Source organism: Protomyctophum bolini (assembly GCF_963924005.1).
Source record: "Protomyctophum bolini genome assembly, chromosome: 7".
Taxonomy (NCBI): Eukaryota; Metazoa; Chordata; class Actinopteri; order Myctophiformes; family Myctophidae; genus Protomyctophum; species Protomyctophum bolini.
Window position 1 is genome coordinate 19,022,599 of NC_137868.1, and position 16,910 is coordinate 19,039,508.

At 41.7% G+C, this 16,910-nt stretch overlaps 2 protein-coding genes across 2 annotated transcripts; both read right to left on the reverse strand.

Moving 5' to 3' along the window:
* Nucleotides 1-1,018: 1,018 nt before the first annotated feature.
* LOC308318606 (galactose-3-O-sulfotransferase 3-like) lies at nt 1,019-8,202 on the reverse strand (the record flags this gene model as incomplete). The annotated part of the gene is made up of 4 exons (XM_080768222.1): nt 1,019-1,831; nt 3,132-3,423; nt 6,559-6,639; nt 8,144-8,202. 4 exons carry the CDS (start codon nt 8,200-8,202, stop codon nt 1,019-1,021), a joined length of 1,245 nt encoding a protein of 414 aa, XP_080624348.1.
* Nucleotides 8,203-10,845: 2,643 nt separating this feature from the next.
* Nucleotides 10,846-14,934, reverse strand: LOC308318607 (galactose-3-O-sulfotransferase 3-like; the record flags this gene model as incomplete). Its single annotated transcript, XM_080768223.1, has 3 exons — nt 14,859-14,934; nt 13,156-13,447; nt 10,846-11,655 (listed from the first exon to the last, which is right to left on the reverse strand). The coding sequence occupies exons 1-3, from the start codon at nt 14,921-14,923 to the stop codon at nt 10,846-10,848; spliced, it is 1,167 nt and encodes a 388-aa protein (XP_080624349.1). The 5' UTR covers nt 14,924-14,934.
* Between the last annotated feature and the right edge of the window lie 1,976 nt (nt 14,935-16,910).

Here is a 16,910-nt window from a genome sequence, read left to right on the forward strand (position 1 = left end):
CGAGGGCGAGGCTTGATTTCATAGGGCATGCCAGATAGATTTCAGCCGTCACATTTATTAACGTCAGAACGAAATTAAGGAAGGATCAGCTGTTTGCGATCACTTTATAAATGCCGTGGCGACGTGGGTGTACTACGAAACCTGCACTCAAATCTGTGGCAGATTTTACACTCGATTGATAAATGAGGGCCTATAGCAATGAGTAGGCCTACTATCACAATATAGAGCTTTTTAACTTACGCTACCTTTAAATATAACTTTGTTATACTTTTACCTGCTCTCCCCAATGTTTGTCATGGCAAGAGCGGACGAATAGCGGACACAGGAATCACAGAGATAAAATGCCTTGTTGCCATTCTTTTTTTTACTGACATGAATAAATAGGCTATATGTTTTATACCATTACAAAAATGGAAAAAACAAGATGTCGGTCTTGAACAAATATGGAGAGACAGCAGGACAATGGACCTGAGATTATAAATTTAAAAAATCTGAACAATATTCACAAAAGCAAGAATATTTAAAATGATGTGAAAACAAATATTTTTACTTCATTTGCAGTGTGTGCAGCCAGCCAGCCATACACTAATGTCCACATTGCACACACACAACCCAACAGTTCCTTGGAGGACTGAAAAAATGTGGGGACCACTAGGGGTCCGAACGTGGTCGGCTAAATGATTGACAGTTACAGAGACAGTTACCGTGCTGTCGGGGGCACTCGCTGATCAGCCTGCGTCGGGGTCCACTGGCATCTAGTTACGCGTCTGGGTCATTGTCAATAATCTGCATTTTGGGATACAAAACCTTATTTTCTCTGCAGTTAGGAAGCAAATGGACACTGGCTTTTTATTCCAACATTCTCTTGGAACAAGTTAAATTAAAACTGAGGATTTTACAGTGTAAAAACTGCAGTCCCAGAGATTTTAAAAAGCGTATCAAATGGGGGCCCTGCCTATTGATATGGTTCCATGGGTGGACATTCAAGTCCAGCTCCAGACAGGAAGTGTCTGAGATCTTAGGAGAACCTTTGTGTTTCATGGTCCAGGAGAGCATTATTGTATTGCACCTCTGGCATGATCAGCTTGACGCAGAGCTCATGGACCTGGCTAGACGACCCATGGCTGATGTTAGCCGGCAGGTCGTAGCCCATGATATCAATGTTGTTGCTGGGCTGCCAAGGCCGCAGCTTCTTGTCCTTGATCAGTTTTCCCGAGCGAAGCTGCGGCATCCGGTCTCCAAAGCAGCTCTGCATCAGGCTCTCCTGGGCCTGTCGCATGAGGCTCACCTCCTCCGCCACGCAGGCGGGACCGAGGGCCTCCAGCTTCCGCCAAAGCGAGGCGTTGAAGTGGTCATAGAGCTTTGTGTCCAGGTAGTTCCAGGCGCGCATCTTGGCGGTGAGGCCCGGTGCGAGGCTAAGCTTGGAGCTGTCTGCACGCATGTTGAGCTTGACATACAGAACATCATCCAGGTCCCAGGACAGCAGGTGGCGGAGCAGAACCAGTGATTCGTCAAAGTACTCTGCGATCATCACCAGGGAGAAGGAGCTTTCCACCTCCGCCACAAAGTCACGGATGTATGCTGCATCTGTCTCTGGCCGGTCCTTGTCACCGCCCAAGTCAAAGGTCAGGGCGTTTCGGGCAGCCATGATCGGTTCGTTTGGCTGGTAATACCGCTGGGGTTCCTTCAAGAAGGCCTCCAAGGATCCGTGGGGAACCTTCTTGAAACTCTCACACTGCTCTTTGAAATAAGTGAACATCGACTCAAACATGGAGGCTGGCTCTCGGAGAATAGTGATGTATGCAGAGTTGTTCGGCATGAGCCTCCGTACCTGCAACATACAAGCAGTTTTATCATCATTTGTAGAGTAAAACCACCGGTGTTTACACAACACAAACTTTGCCTTCCACTGTGCACACCTAATCCAAAAATATCACTATAATAACAGGTTAACAAGATATAAAGACAAGCGAAGCAATCCTAAAATTGTATACAATGAAGCAATTTAAACAGTATAACAGCATTTTTGAGTGGCCGAAATACAGTCTGTACTAAAAGTGTGCATGTTCACACTCGATCTACTGCACAAACTATCTTCAGATCAGATTTGTCCCTCTTATTTAATTGGCCACTGCAGGGAAGACATGCTCTTTTTCAGACTACAAGGTCTATATAACAATAAACAATACAGAGGACAATACAACAGAAATTAATAAACGGTAACAAAAACAGATAAAAAAATCTAAAAAAACATACAGACTCTCTCCAATGTTTCCAGAAACAGGAAGAGTAGCCTTCCTGATGCTGCTCTTCTTAGGCATGGCCAAAGTCATTTCATTGTTTGAGTCATTCAACCTCATCATAAAACTGTACATTAGATTCCTGAGAACAGATGACTGGCACTTGTGCACATCGCAGCAGGATTCTGAGAGCATATATGCCACCCGCAACTTATTATATTTACCTTTACTGTAGCTGTACCACAAGGGGGCAGTATACAGTGGTGTACAGTAAGCTTTAAAAAGGCTATCTTGACATCATCAGTACACATATAACATTTTCGAGATAACATGTTGGCATCCCTAATGATGTGAGCCATGTTTATTTAAGTGTATGCCTGTTGTGCCAGTGTGATTTGCCCAGGCTCATATCTCTTTGAACAGCATTGTGTAAAATCTTATGAAAACGACTTATGAAAGAACGTGATTGCTGTAGCTGGGAGCTGGAATTACATAATGTAGGTTCCTATTAGGTTAAGTATGTGACAGCATCACCTCCACGGACTATATACAGCGCTTCCTTCACCGACTACTTGGTAAAATGGTTACATTTACACTTTGAGTTAAAAATGAATACAGTACATGAACACTAGATTTAACTATGCAGCATGTGGCTTGATGAGAGAGAGAGGTGCCTTAGCTGTAGATGTAGATACATTATGCTTGAAAGCGACTTGTTGCCCGCACAGAGTTTACAATAGACAGCAATAATGTTTGTAAATGTTTGCATCTTTGACTGACGTGACCTCTAAATAATGACAATGCTTCCAAATATCAAATGTATGCCTCCATACACATGCATGATATGCTTAATTTTTCATTCAGAAGAAAGCACAGTTTAACGTTCAGCACCTCATTGTGGTTGAAGCGCATGTGGTTGGTGATGATGTTGGCTGGCAGGGTGCCTGGGTGGATGAAGCGGGTGTTGAAGGAGCGTGGGTAGCAGAACAGGTGGTCACACTCCTTTATGGGGAGCGCCACAGTCAGGTTGTGACGCTCTGCAAAGCGGAACAGCAGGTTCTGCATGGTGCTGCTGCCCGTCTTGTGGGTCTTCAGGAAAACCACGTTGGTCTGTTTGGGCTTCAGGCCCGGGGATGGCTGGGAGCACGGTGAAAAGAGGCTCAGGTGGAAGCCATCCATGGTCCTGGAGGGAGAGCATTTACATTTAATTTATTCACTAATAATTAGTCTGCAATTTTTGTGTTCATATTTTATTAGGGAACATCCCTGAGCCACATATGATGTTAGGAGCCTACATTTTCATGAAAGTAAAACACTGAATATTGTCAACACTGTAAAAAGCTAATATGTCTCATTGTTGAGGGGCGCTAGCCCCTCCTATATACAGCTTTAATGTTTGTTTTTCCTTAAATAAACATTAAAAACGCCATTGACATGGACAGAGTTTAATGTTTGTTTTGTCTGATAATTACATCATAAACTAGAACTGCACTCTGTCGAGTGCCTACTTGCTTATTGCACACTAGTAGGCCTACTAGTGTGCAAGCAGAGCGGGCAAGTACTGTAGACCGCTACAAACTTTCAAATCTCAGCCTCTCTGTGAAAGAACGTTTGCAATATTGAATTATTAGGTTTATCTATTTGCTACGTACCTTGCTTTTGGAGAAGAAAAAGTAGTATTTTGAAGTATGGTAATGATTACTTATGCCTGTTATGGCAGTGGTGTCAGATTACATACATGTATACATAGGGGCATTACCTTTAGTCCACCCGACACTGAAACATGTCATCGTTACTAATAGATTAAAAAAAATTATATCTATTTTGTAATGCTAATTAGAAAGGACTGTAAATATATACCTTCAATTTCCCAGCAGGGAGACCAAATACCGTGCTGTATTTACCTTAAAAATTAGTGAGTAGCCTTTTCAATCTTGAATGACAGTCACCATAAAAAAATAGAAAGACCTTAAAAAATGATTTGGAGACAGAAATAAACTTCTGAGAGGAAGGTTTTAAAACCATAATTTTAGTAGGTACCGGTATATAAAGTCAATTTACATAGCATGATAGCACAATACATCAATATAATTTAGAATAATCAATGGTTCCAAGATCACTTTTGTTGATATAATGTTCATTGGCTAATGAATTGGCTAATAATAAAAAGGCCACGGTCTGGGCCCAAAGTTCTATCTATGTTAACCAACAGAATATGATTGAGTGGCCAACTTGACATGACGTGTAAACAACGTATCAGAATTTATCTAACAGTTACGTCACCATCGATAACCAATTATACCCTGGCATTGGTACATCTATTCATCACGTCATATGCTCATGTGTCTAACTGTCTATATATGTGTGTATATGTAATTTCTGAGTTGATTAGTGGTATAATGTGGTTACTCGGGTGGTTTGACGCGTATGTCCCTTTTTGAATCCACCTGACACTGAAACATGTCATCATTACGTCACCATTGTAAACCAATTATACATACGCGGAAAGCATACCTGACCATATGACGTCATATATTTTGCTGCTAAGGGACATTGGTACATATCTTCATCACGTCATGGGACATACAGTACGCTTCGTAGCATGACGGAAATACCGTGCCTCCCTCCATACCTGCACGGTCTGCTTCGTGCCAGCATATGACGTCTCATCATATGCTGCTAAGGAGCACCTGACTGATAACATTTCTTGCACGCTCTGCTTGCGCAAGTAAATATGTATATATATAGCGTGTATCAATAGAATGTATCAAATATGGGACAGAGAAACATCCAACCACAGGTCTGTATAATCTGTGCCCCATTTGTAATAATTTAGGCATAGCCCTATACGGTAAGCAAATAGAGAGATATAGGCTACTATTATATTTGCATCAACTACTAGATAAAATCACACCTGTGTGAACTGAGCGGTGCAACTCTCCTCTCTCGCTCCCCCCCCCTCCTCCGCCATCTCTCTCTCTCTCTCTCTCTCTCTCTCTCTCTCTCTCTCTCTCTCTCTCTCATTAGCAGGCAACAGTGCAGCACTATCTCTCTCTCTGTTTCTGGCACAACAGCGCCCCTACTGGTACTCATAGTCACATAGGTAGGTTAACCAACACGGACATTGCTGTTCCTTGGAGTGGTTGCACCACTCAAAAATAAAACATTTGAATACAGCAGAGTTAAGGAGAGAGGGCAGATATTAAGTGAAAAACATAAGAGAAATAGGGGTATAAATTGGGGTTCCAGAGATAGAAATGCCATTGCATGGGGTTCCGTAGCCTAATGCATGTCAAACTGCAGGTGTCCTTGAAATGCAAATGGTTGAAGATCACTGCTAGAGCCGTAAAAATCTTCTCTTATGGGATCCCTGCCTGGCATATCTTTTCAAATAGGGATCCACAGGGTGACAAGTGTCAATTTGGGGGTCCTTGACATGAAAAAGTTTGAGAACCGCCTTTTTTGCTTTTTTAGCAGAACCTTAAGTTGTTACTGTACAAAAACATTATTCAACCTGTTGCATTGTTCCACATTGTATTGTTCCAGTATTGTATTGTTCTCGTAAGCCATATCATTTAGTTATAGTCATATTTTAGTCTTCTTCATCTGCAATGTTTTAAGTTTAAGTCTAGTTTTAGTTGTCTAAATCTACAGTTGATTGTGTTGTCAAAAATATATTAGGTGGGCCTTTATGGCGTTGTGATGCCTGATTTTTTACTTGGTTGCATGCTGAAAATAGCTCATAACGCATTGCAGTGCGACATGTGAGTTTGTAGATCTGCTATTTTTTGAGTGCAACACCCGAGTGCAACCAAACATGAATTGACTTGTCTTTTAGTTCATTTGGATATCTTCTCCACTTGTCCCTCCAATTTTATTTTCTAAGTCTAGTTTTCAATTATTGACAACATTGTCAATATATTTAGTCTTAGTTTTAGTCATCATAGCTTTAAGCTTAGTTTTTATTAAGGGTCAAACCCTGAAGGGCCTATGCTATTCAATATGGGAGCATAGGCCCTTATTGTATAAAAATACATAAAAGTACAATAAGGCTTATTGTACTTTTATGTATTTTTTCCTTCTTCTTCTCCTTCTTCCGCCACTTATTGCAGTTCTGGCAATATGCCAAACGGTGAAGACGCGAAGCCCACAACCATTGGCCAAAGTGTGGCGCTATAGCACTCAATTGAAAATGCAAACTTTGAACAGGCATAGCTCATGAACGGTTTGACCGTCGGCAATAAAACTTCGATACACAATCAACACTGGTGTGAATGACAGGTTGTTCGTTGCAGGAGTGCACAGTGTGATCACTCACCATGTCAGCAGGAGGGTGACCATACTGACAGCCACTATGACCAGGAAAACCTTGTTCCATAACATTTCTGTGTCGCTGAGACTGTGGGAGGAAGACAAGAGATACTGTAATTCACAGAACTTATTTGAAACAGTGGTCATAGAGCAATCGACTCTCCAGGCTATTGTTGTGGAATTCTGGATCAATCAGCAATTGATGAGGCAATAGGAGTCGAGGCAATATTCTAGCCGTGATGGCAACAAATGCAATGGGAGCAAGTCTGACCCAGTGTTTACAATGCTGCAGCAAATCGCCCAAAACAGACGACAGTTGAATGTGTAGATCCATCTGTTTGGTGGCTGACACTATCAGATGTGCATTAGCATTTTGATTAGCCTAGTTAGTTAGTCAGTTGTCCTTTCTAGTCATACTCATGGTAGCTGGAGCACATTAAAAAGGTATTTACATTAGACCAACAGCACCAGGTCCAAAAAATATACTGTCTATATTTGGAGGGCAATTTACAATTACAATTTAGGCATTTAGCAGGCGCTCTTAATCCAGAGCGATTTACATTAAGCAAGAACAAAAAGCTGGCAATACATCATAAAAAGTTATCATGAGTGCAACCTTATTAGATTAATAAATGCATTAGCAAATTAATAAATGCATTAGCAAATTAATTGACCTATTTCTCTCTCCACTCGTTGCAGGTCATTAAAATATATTTCCATCAGACTGTGAGTTCCAACAAAGCAATCTATTAGATATTTTCTCAATCGTTTCAGGCTATTATTATTGTGATAACAGTATCAGTACAAGGCATGCCAATGAAATAAAATAGGAGAAAAGGGGAGTAAAATAAGTGGTTAGTCATCAAAAAACAAAGTTCTCAAATCGGTACTACATTTTAAGTAGTAGTAAAAAAAATGTATCAGGAGTCAGGACATCTCTAATTACAATATTGTTCTTTTTTTCTTCTGCACTATATTATATACATAGTGTAATGCAAGGATACATACCAGAACTAGCCAAAGGGCCGCAATACTTCCATCTGGGTTAGTTACTTAGTTACTGGCCAAGTTGTAATATTCATCTCCCTTTGGCACATGATACTGGTGGTAGTCCTAAGTCCATCACAACCAAGGCACTGAAATGTATATGCATTTCCTCCCGCCCCACATGGAAGCCGAAACCACAATTCGTCCCACATAACAACATAAGAATCAATGACCCGCCCGCCCTGCGACCTGCAAAAACTAAAAGTAGCCCGGCCAGCTTTTCAACACCCAGCAAGTCCAGTACATTCAATTGCTTTGGCCATTTTTCCAATAATTTACATATGTGCAACATTTCGTTCATAATGTTCATAATGTTGTTAGGCCTACTCATGCTATGGGCCATTATAGGAAGCATCGCAGGTCTAAAATCCAAGTTCATGTTCAATGCCATCTGTTTCCAAGTCATATTGTAGCAGGAGGCTGCTTATTAATTAAATGGATGAACGATCGTGCCCTGCGCTTGTCGGTGACACACTCCCAGCCAATCACACAGCTGGTATACCCACACCCACTTGTGACATCACTCGTGTTCCCACGGCCATTACTGTCCCTCCAGGACCATCTTTGGCTCCATTACTGTCCCCATGCTCATCCTCCAGGACATACTTGATTCCTTTGTGGATTCTTCATACCCATGAGTCAAACCACCGGGATCATTTGTTTGTTTGAAACACATGACGCGATATTAAAAACAAGTCTATGGGAATTCAGAATGGGGAGAAGGAAAACAAAGTAGTTGTTTTTTTAGTTGTTTACTTCAGTTACTGGCATGTGGTAAGATTATGACAGTTTAATTGTCTGAATCACAGCATCACAGCACTCATATTGTTGTTATATTTGCCTACAGGTGGACAGACCTTTGGAAGTGTAGGAGAGAAGGGGAGGGGATACGGGGAAAAGAGGAAGAAAAGCACTAAACTAATTTTTGTATACAAGAAAAAGACTGTGCCAGAGGGAGGAAGAGGAGAATGGTGAAACAGGATATCTGTTGTGTCAACACCATAATGGAGCAGTAGACTGTTGCTTCAACTAGCACACATGTGGTATTATATTCAGAGTTTCGGTATGGCCTCATATGCACTCATATCATTGTTATATCATCTGAAAGGATATCATTTTGTGCCTACGGGTGGACAAACCTCGGGAAGGGTGGGAGGGAAGGGGTTGGGGAGCGGCACCTTAGCTGGGAGGGAATTGGGCCAAAATCATCAAGATTGTGCACTTGGTGACAAGTTTTAGATTTTTTCCTATGGTGTTAGGTACAGTATGGACATAAGATTTAAAAAACCATCACAAAGGAGTTAGGAACGCCCCCTAGTGGTCTGTTTGCAATTAATCCAATATTAACCCCAAATAATTGATAGAACATACTTTTCAATGGATTCTGTTACTATTGGGTATGCTAAATAAAAATAACATTATGGAAATTTTACTTCTGGAAATGCATCATTTTCAAAATGATGCCTTTCCAAAACTTTTAGATTTTCAAGAAAAAATGTAGCATACCCAATAGTAACAAAATCCATTGAAATATGTCTTCTATCAATTATTTGGGATTTCAACTATACTACTGCAAATGATGATTGTCTCACCTAGGCCATGAGTCAGACAAGATTTAATTAACAAATGAGCTGAGGGCAAAACCATTCCTGTATTAAATTGTTTATAGGTTCAATAGTAAATTAATATATGATAGCCCTATACCACAGGAGTAGCTTTTTCATATTTACCATCACCATGAAACTTCCCCAGTTGATTACTTAAGACCCCTTCATTGCCCATGACGTTATTGATGTAATTAATCGCAAAATCCTGCACTACGTAATTGACGTTGAATTGGCATTCAAATATGTCGTCTAGAGCTGGCAGAAGGAACTGAAAAGCTCCTATTAGGGGTGGCAATAAGAGGGTTAATAGAAAATACCTTTTTAGGTAGTTGCCAATCAGGAGCTTAATTTGTATAGTGTTCCAATTTTGTCTGCATGCTCATTTCTTTGTCATCATTTACTATTCCGCTTGTTTAATCTCTATCCTGACTGACGTCTCTATCCTGATTGGATAAAGCTGTAGAGAAATGGAGGCTCCTGTTACTGAACAAGTGTAAAATGAATCACAGAGATAAAATGCCTTGTTGCCATTATTTGTTTTTACTGACATGAATAAATAGGCTATATGTTCTATACCATTACAAAAATGATGTCAGTCTTGAACAAATATGGAGAGACAACAGGACAATGGACCTGAGATTATAAATTAAAAGAATCTGAACAATATTCACAAAAGCAAGAATATTTAAAATTATGTGAAAACAAACTTTTTTCTTCATTTGTCTACTAGCAGTGTGTGCAGCCAGCTAGCCATACACTAATGTCCATGCACACACACACACAACCCAACAGTTCACTTGGAGGACTTCAGCATAAAAAAACGTGGGGACCACTGGGGGTCCGATAAAGGTGGTCAGCTAAATGATTGACAGTTACAGAGATGTAAAAAATGGTCAATGCTTTTCTGTATATAAAGACAAGTTTGATTGACTGTCACAATGCTCAAACTTTGTGCAGCAGTAGGCTGTAATAACAAAAACAAATCTGCCGGGGGAGAAGAGAACCACGCCTATACGTAGGAGACCATTTGTAGGATTTGCATTGAACACCTGTGGGTCCCGGGTATCAGCTATCGCCTGCTGGCAATAATATGCAAATGAGCAAGTGACACACTGACATTGTGGATAGTTTTGCTCATCAATTTGAGACAAAGGTTAGTAAGACGATCGAGGAGTTGCTCTCTCTCTCTCTGAGAGTGTGTGTGTGAGTGTGTATGAGTGAGTGTGAGGTGGGGGAGGGGTTTTTAGTTGTGCTGATGTCGTCCCGAGAGAGTGCTATGTTTCTCAGTACAATGGTGCATGACCAAGAGAGCGCTATCGTCTTCAGTGCAGGATAAAGTTGCGTCCTGTGGTCGTGGTCGTTGGTTTAATGGGTCCATTATCAATAATCAGCATTTTGGGGTGCAAAACACACCCTATTTCCATCTCTGCGGTTAGGAAGCAAATGGACACTTGCGGGTCTATAACTCAGAGTGTACTAATGGAACCAAATAGGCTTTTGATTCCAACATTCTCTTGGAACAAGTTATATTAAAACTGAGATTTTACAGTGTAAAAACTGCAGTCCCAGAGAATAAAAAAAGCATATCAAATGGGCCTCTTGATACGTTTCCACGGGTGGACATTCAAGTGTCTGAGATCTTAGGAGAACCTTTGTGTTTCATGGTCCAGGAGAACATTATTGTATTGCGTCTCTGGCATGATCAACTTGAGGCAGAGCTCATGGACCTGGCTAGACGACCCATGGCTGATGTTAGCCGGCAGGTCATAGCCCATGATGTCGATGTTGCTGGGCTGCCAAGGCCGCAGGTTCTTGTTCTTGATCAGCTTTGCCGAGCGGAGCTGCGGCATCCGGTCTCCAAAGCAGCTCTGCATCAGGCTCTCCTGGGCCTGTCGCATGAGGCTCACCTCCTCTGCCACGCAGGCGGGACCGAGGGCCTCCAGTTTCCGCCAAAGCGAGGTGTTGAAGTGGTCATAGAGCTTTGTGTCCAAGTAGTTCCAGGCACGCATCTTGGCGGTGAGGCCCGGTGCGATGCTAAGCTTGGAGTTGTCTGCGCGCATGTTGAGCTTGACATACAGAACATCTTCCAGGTCCCAAGACAGCAGGTGGCGGAGCAGAACCAGCGATTCATCAAAGTACTCTGCGATCATCACCAGGGAGAAGGAGCGTTCCACCTCCGCCACGAAGTCACGGATGTATGCTTCGTCTGTCTCCGGCCGGTCCTTGTCACCGCCCAAGTCGAAGGTCAGGGCGTTTCGGGCAGCCATGATCGGTTCGTTTGGCTGGTAGTACCGCTGGGGATCCTCCAAGAAGGCCTCCAAGGATCCTTTGGGAACCTTCTTGAAACTGTCACATGTCTCTTTGAAATAAGTGAACATCGACTCAAACATAGAGGCTGGCTCTCGGAGAATCGTGATGTATACGGTGTTGTTCGGCATGAGCCTCCGCACCTGCAACATAATAAGTTTCAGCATCTTATAACCACAGGTGTTTACACAACACAAACTTTGCCTGCCACTGTGCACACCAAATACAAAAATATCACTATAATATCAGGTTAACAAGATATCTAAACTAATAAATGAAGAATGTGTGTGTGTGTGTGTGTGTGTGTGTGTGTGCGTGCGTGCGTGCGTGCGTGCGTATATGTATCTATGTGCTATCCCCCCTGCTCCTTCTCACTTGCACAGCTCATCTGCATTTCACCTCTAACAAAAAACACGGACTCTCCTGTACTGACCCCGATGAAGTGAACGTCTTCACACACATGATGCATGTATGTGACTCCTTCATGCACTTCTATGTGTGAGAGGGTGAATATATTAATACTCGAGCTATACTACACAAGTGGTCTTGAGATCAGACACCATTTCCTATGATGTCATAAGCCGCTGCATGTCTTCCCTGATGGGGTATATTAACTTTTCAAAGTTAAGTTTATGCCCGTTAGTCCGACTTACGTATCCGGTTAAGACTGAGGTTATGGTTAGCAACCTACGTGGCCGGTTAAGACGGAGTTTAGGTTGGGGATATTGGGCTCCATTTTCGTCACCGCTAAACCCCTTATCCCTAAACTTCTTTGCCTTTTTTTTACTATTTTGAAAAACGTTTTTGAATAGTTCAACTAGCCAATCAACATCGAGGCAGTTTTCCGTCACCCAGGGGGATGCGTGACCTCGCCTTACTCAGGCCGTCTTACTGCATGGTACTTGCTACTACTACTTTGGGATGTTCAGCAATAAAAATGCAATGCATGTACACACCACACAACTCAAACTCTGCATATACTTTGTTATGTCATATCCCCAACCGGGTATGGGCTAGTGAAAACAACTTATGAAAGAGCGTGATCGCTGTAGCTGTGAACTGGAATTACTACTGTAGGTTCATAAACATCGATTAAGTAGCGTATGTGACAGTGTCACCTCCACAAACAGACAGACCTATACAGGTCTATAAATAAGTGTTTCATTCACCGACTATTACTTGGTAAAATGGTTACATTTACACTTTTAGTTAAAAATGAATACATTGTAGATTTAATTTTGCAGCATATGGCTTGATGAGAGAGAGAGGTGCCTTAAGGTTCATTCATAGTATGGATTTTCGGTGGTGAGGTGACCACCGGAGCTGAAATAACGTTGAGCAGTGGTGAGTAGAAACAGAGAGAAGGGCTGGGGCGGTGGTTTGCTCTTCACTGCGGCTTGGTCACCTCACCACCGAAAATCCATACTATGAATAACGCTTTAGCTGTAGATGTCAGTTGAATACATTATGCTTGAAAGCGATTTGTTGCCTGCACAAAGTTTACAAAGGACAGCAACAATGTTTGTAAATGTTTGTATCTTTGACTGACACGAACTCAAAATAATAATGCTTCCAAATGTCAAAGGTATGCATGCTATGCTTAATTTTTCATTCAGACGAAAGCACAGTTTAACGTTCAGCACCTCAGTGTGGTTGAAGCGCATGTGGTTGGTGATGATGTTGGCTGGCAGGGTGCCTGGGTGGATGAAGCGGGTGTTGAAGGAGCGTGGGTAGCAGAACAGGTGACCACACTCTTTTATGGGGAACGCCACAGTCAGGTTGTGACGCTCGGCAAAGCGGAACAGCACGTTCTGCATGGTGCTGCTGCCCGTCTTGTGGGTCTTCAGGAAAACCACGTTGGTCTGTTTGGGCTTCAGGCCTGGGGATGGATGGGAGCACGGTGAAAAGAAGTTCAGGTTGAAGGTCTCCATGGTCCTGGAGGGAGAGCATTTACATTGAATGAAGGAGCCTTGGAAGATTGCATTAAAGTAAAACACTGAATCTTGACAACACTTGTGTATAAGCAAATATGTCTCATTGTGTAGATTTAAACTGAGCACAGCCACTTGGGACCACAAAGATCACTCCTAGTCTAAAGGGGCTCATCTGTATATAAATTCCAAAACTTTTAACAATTTTAGTAAATACGTGGGACAGAGAAAGCAAACTTTTCCCTCCTATATTCAGCTATAGGTAGATTTTTGTCCTAACACAGTTTAATACAATCAGCGCCGGGATTTCTTTCAAAATAATAAAAAATAGCATTGAATTACTGTCCACACAGTAGGACAGTAATTCAATTCCCATTAACAATGAAGCAATAGACAATTAGAGATTGTTAGTTTAGATGATAAGAGCGCCCTCACTTAACATAGGCGTGATTTGTATTATATAGCTTTTATCCAAATAGAGCACCGAAGTCCTGACATCACTAGCTCGTCCCCTCGATTCCCCTGGTTCATGGAAGTTATTTCTCTATGGAGAATAACATGGGGTGTACTCTTATTGTGTAGTTGTGTTCCTAGTGTTTCCTGTCTGCTCCATTTGTTGATACCTGCCTTGTCTCACCAGTCAGCATTGTATTTCACCTGTGTCCTGTAACCTGTTTAGTGTCAGCCAATCATGTGTTGATTGTAGTTATGTTGCACCTGTGTCTAGTTAGTCTTTGTGTAGTCCCAGTGTTCAGTGTTCCCTTGACAGATTATACAGTAGTTTGTTGTCACAGTGTCCTGCCCAGTTGTGAATAAATCACCCTTCACCTTCATCTGCTGCCTGCCTGCTTTTGGTTCTGCATTTGGTCCATCACTTGTCTCATGATACTTGTCTTGTTTCTAGCGAAACTCAAACTAATTCAGTAGCAGTAACAATAGCGTTTTCTCTCAGTCAGTTGATTCTTCATATCCATATAGTGTAACGGCCGGGATGACATTATTATTTTTTAAACACAGTTCTTATATGAGGCAATCTAAAATCCCCCTATATGGATTACTGTCTGTGGTCTATGCTTTACATAGATTGTGCATTACTCTCACCCATTCACACACCAATGACGGAGGAAACCAAGCAAGGCACAACAACCTGCACATTGGGAGTAATTTAAGGGTTCAGCGTCTTGTTCAAGAACACTTTGACACTACTGTAACTCTGGGGGAGCCCGGGATAGATCTGGAAACCTTGCTGCGGTTCCCATTCTCCCCCCCCCCCCCATTAATTAGTTGACAAAATTGTCAATATATTTATCCTTAGCTTTAGTCATCATAGCTTAGTTTTTATTTAGTTTTCGTCTGTGAAAAAAGGTAAGAAAAAAGGTAGAGCTTTTGTCAACACTGGTGTGAATGATGCTCACCATCTCAGCAGGAGGGTGACCATACAGACACCCACCAGAACCAGGAATATCTTCTTCCATAACATCTCTGTCTCCCTGAGCCTGTAAGAGGAAGACGAGAGATAATTCACAGAACGTATATGCCAGTCTTAGCCAATCGAGAAAATATGGAAATTGGACAGATCCGTGGTCCCTATATCAATGGCATTTAATGTTTGTGTTGGGATAATGGAAAAGAGAACACACTCATGCTCCAAAAGGTATATTTTATTGACTACATTTCGAGCCAAGGCTGAGGCTCGAGCCAAGGCTGATTATGTGAATCACCTTTAGATTCTATAGTAATCCTGATGTCCTTTTTTGCTTATTCCACTGTTGTGTAACACTGTATTTATTTATATTTCATTACTTGATCTAATGACCATGTTGTGTTGGTTCCACTATGTTCCCTCAGCCCTTTGTTCCCTCAGGCCTATGTTCCCTCAGCCCTATATGTTCCCTCAGCCCTATATGTTCCCTCAGCCCTATGTTCCCTCATTCCAAAACAGACAGGGGGGGGGGGGGGGGCTGTAAGGCATCGATTATACTATAATGCTACCCATACAGTAGTTCACCCTGCAGCAACAGAACACATTACAGATACCAAGTTACAGCAATGACACTACTGCATGGGGTCTAGTCTATCTACTTTGTTATAGCAAATACTCCACAACAACACAGTGAAACAGTGAACAGTGAAACATTCCTTAAACAGTACTTAATTATCTGTTTTGAATCTCAGGTATGTTTGCATTGCATAGTTGTCTCATCAACCTAGAGTACACACCTTAATGAACTGACACCAACTGATGGATATAAAAATAGGATCCATCTTTTATCATGATAACTTTGAAAGGACTGTATAATTAAGAAAACATTGTAAATATTTATAACTTCAATAGCTCAGCAGGGAGACCAATTAAATACCGTGCTGTATTTACCTTAAAATGAGTGAATAGCCCTTTAAATGACCATCACTGTACCAAAAATAGAAACATACCTTAAAAAATGATTTGGAGGCAGATGAAATAAAGATCGGAGAGAGTTTTAAGGTTTAACCATTATTTTAGTAGGTATAAAGTCAATTTACATTTAGAATGTGCTACATGGTTCAGATAATAGTATTTACATCAATATAATTTAGAATAATCAATTGTTGATTCCAAAAGAACCCAAAGCTGAACTGAACTTCCGAACTGAACTCCGGACCTGAACTCCTCTTCACAGTATTTGTTCCAGGCTAAATACTGCAGATCACGTCAGATTTGTTGATATAATGTTCATTGGCTGTAGATGTTTCATGTCCGCCATGTCAGATGACAAGACCAGTGTTGGCGCTCTTTCATTAGTGCAGCGCCTAGATGATGAGGATGGCGTAGCGACGCAGAGTTCATCTTCCTTGGTTCAGTCATTGATGCCCATTGAAGCCTGGAGAGCGCCTAGGCAGGCGTTGCCAGGCAACCTGTAGATAACTTTCCCTGCACTAAACTTTCGGCAGAGAAAGAACGCTCCCTAACTCAGTGAGCAGCTATCTCCCCCTAGACCAAGGTCATATGCATGTAGACTCAAACCATAATAGACACTTCATTATTGCACGGTTTGTGGCTGGTGGCAGACAACATGGAGACTGAATAAGGAGTCAACAAGATATTAAATGGGACAGATGGAAACATATTTTGGCCATAAACCTGAATGACATGACATTTAGGATGATAAGGAACAACGCTGCACAAACAGGCCGTAGGCTAAGAGTAAAATGATGATATGGAGCATAAGGTGACAATATGAATGATCCGGCCTGGGTCAAAGTTCAGGAGAATATGAGAATATGAGACATTGACCACTGGACATTAGTTTGTAAACAGATCAGACCCATTTTATCTATCACCAACTATTTAAGCTACGTTGACAAACACAAAACTAGTTTAGCTTGTAGAACATCCTGTCTCATGTCCCCAAGTAACACTGTCCTCTGAAAGGCCATCTGCAATAACCTAATATTAAGTATACTGCGCACCCATTCACCTTTGCAGC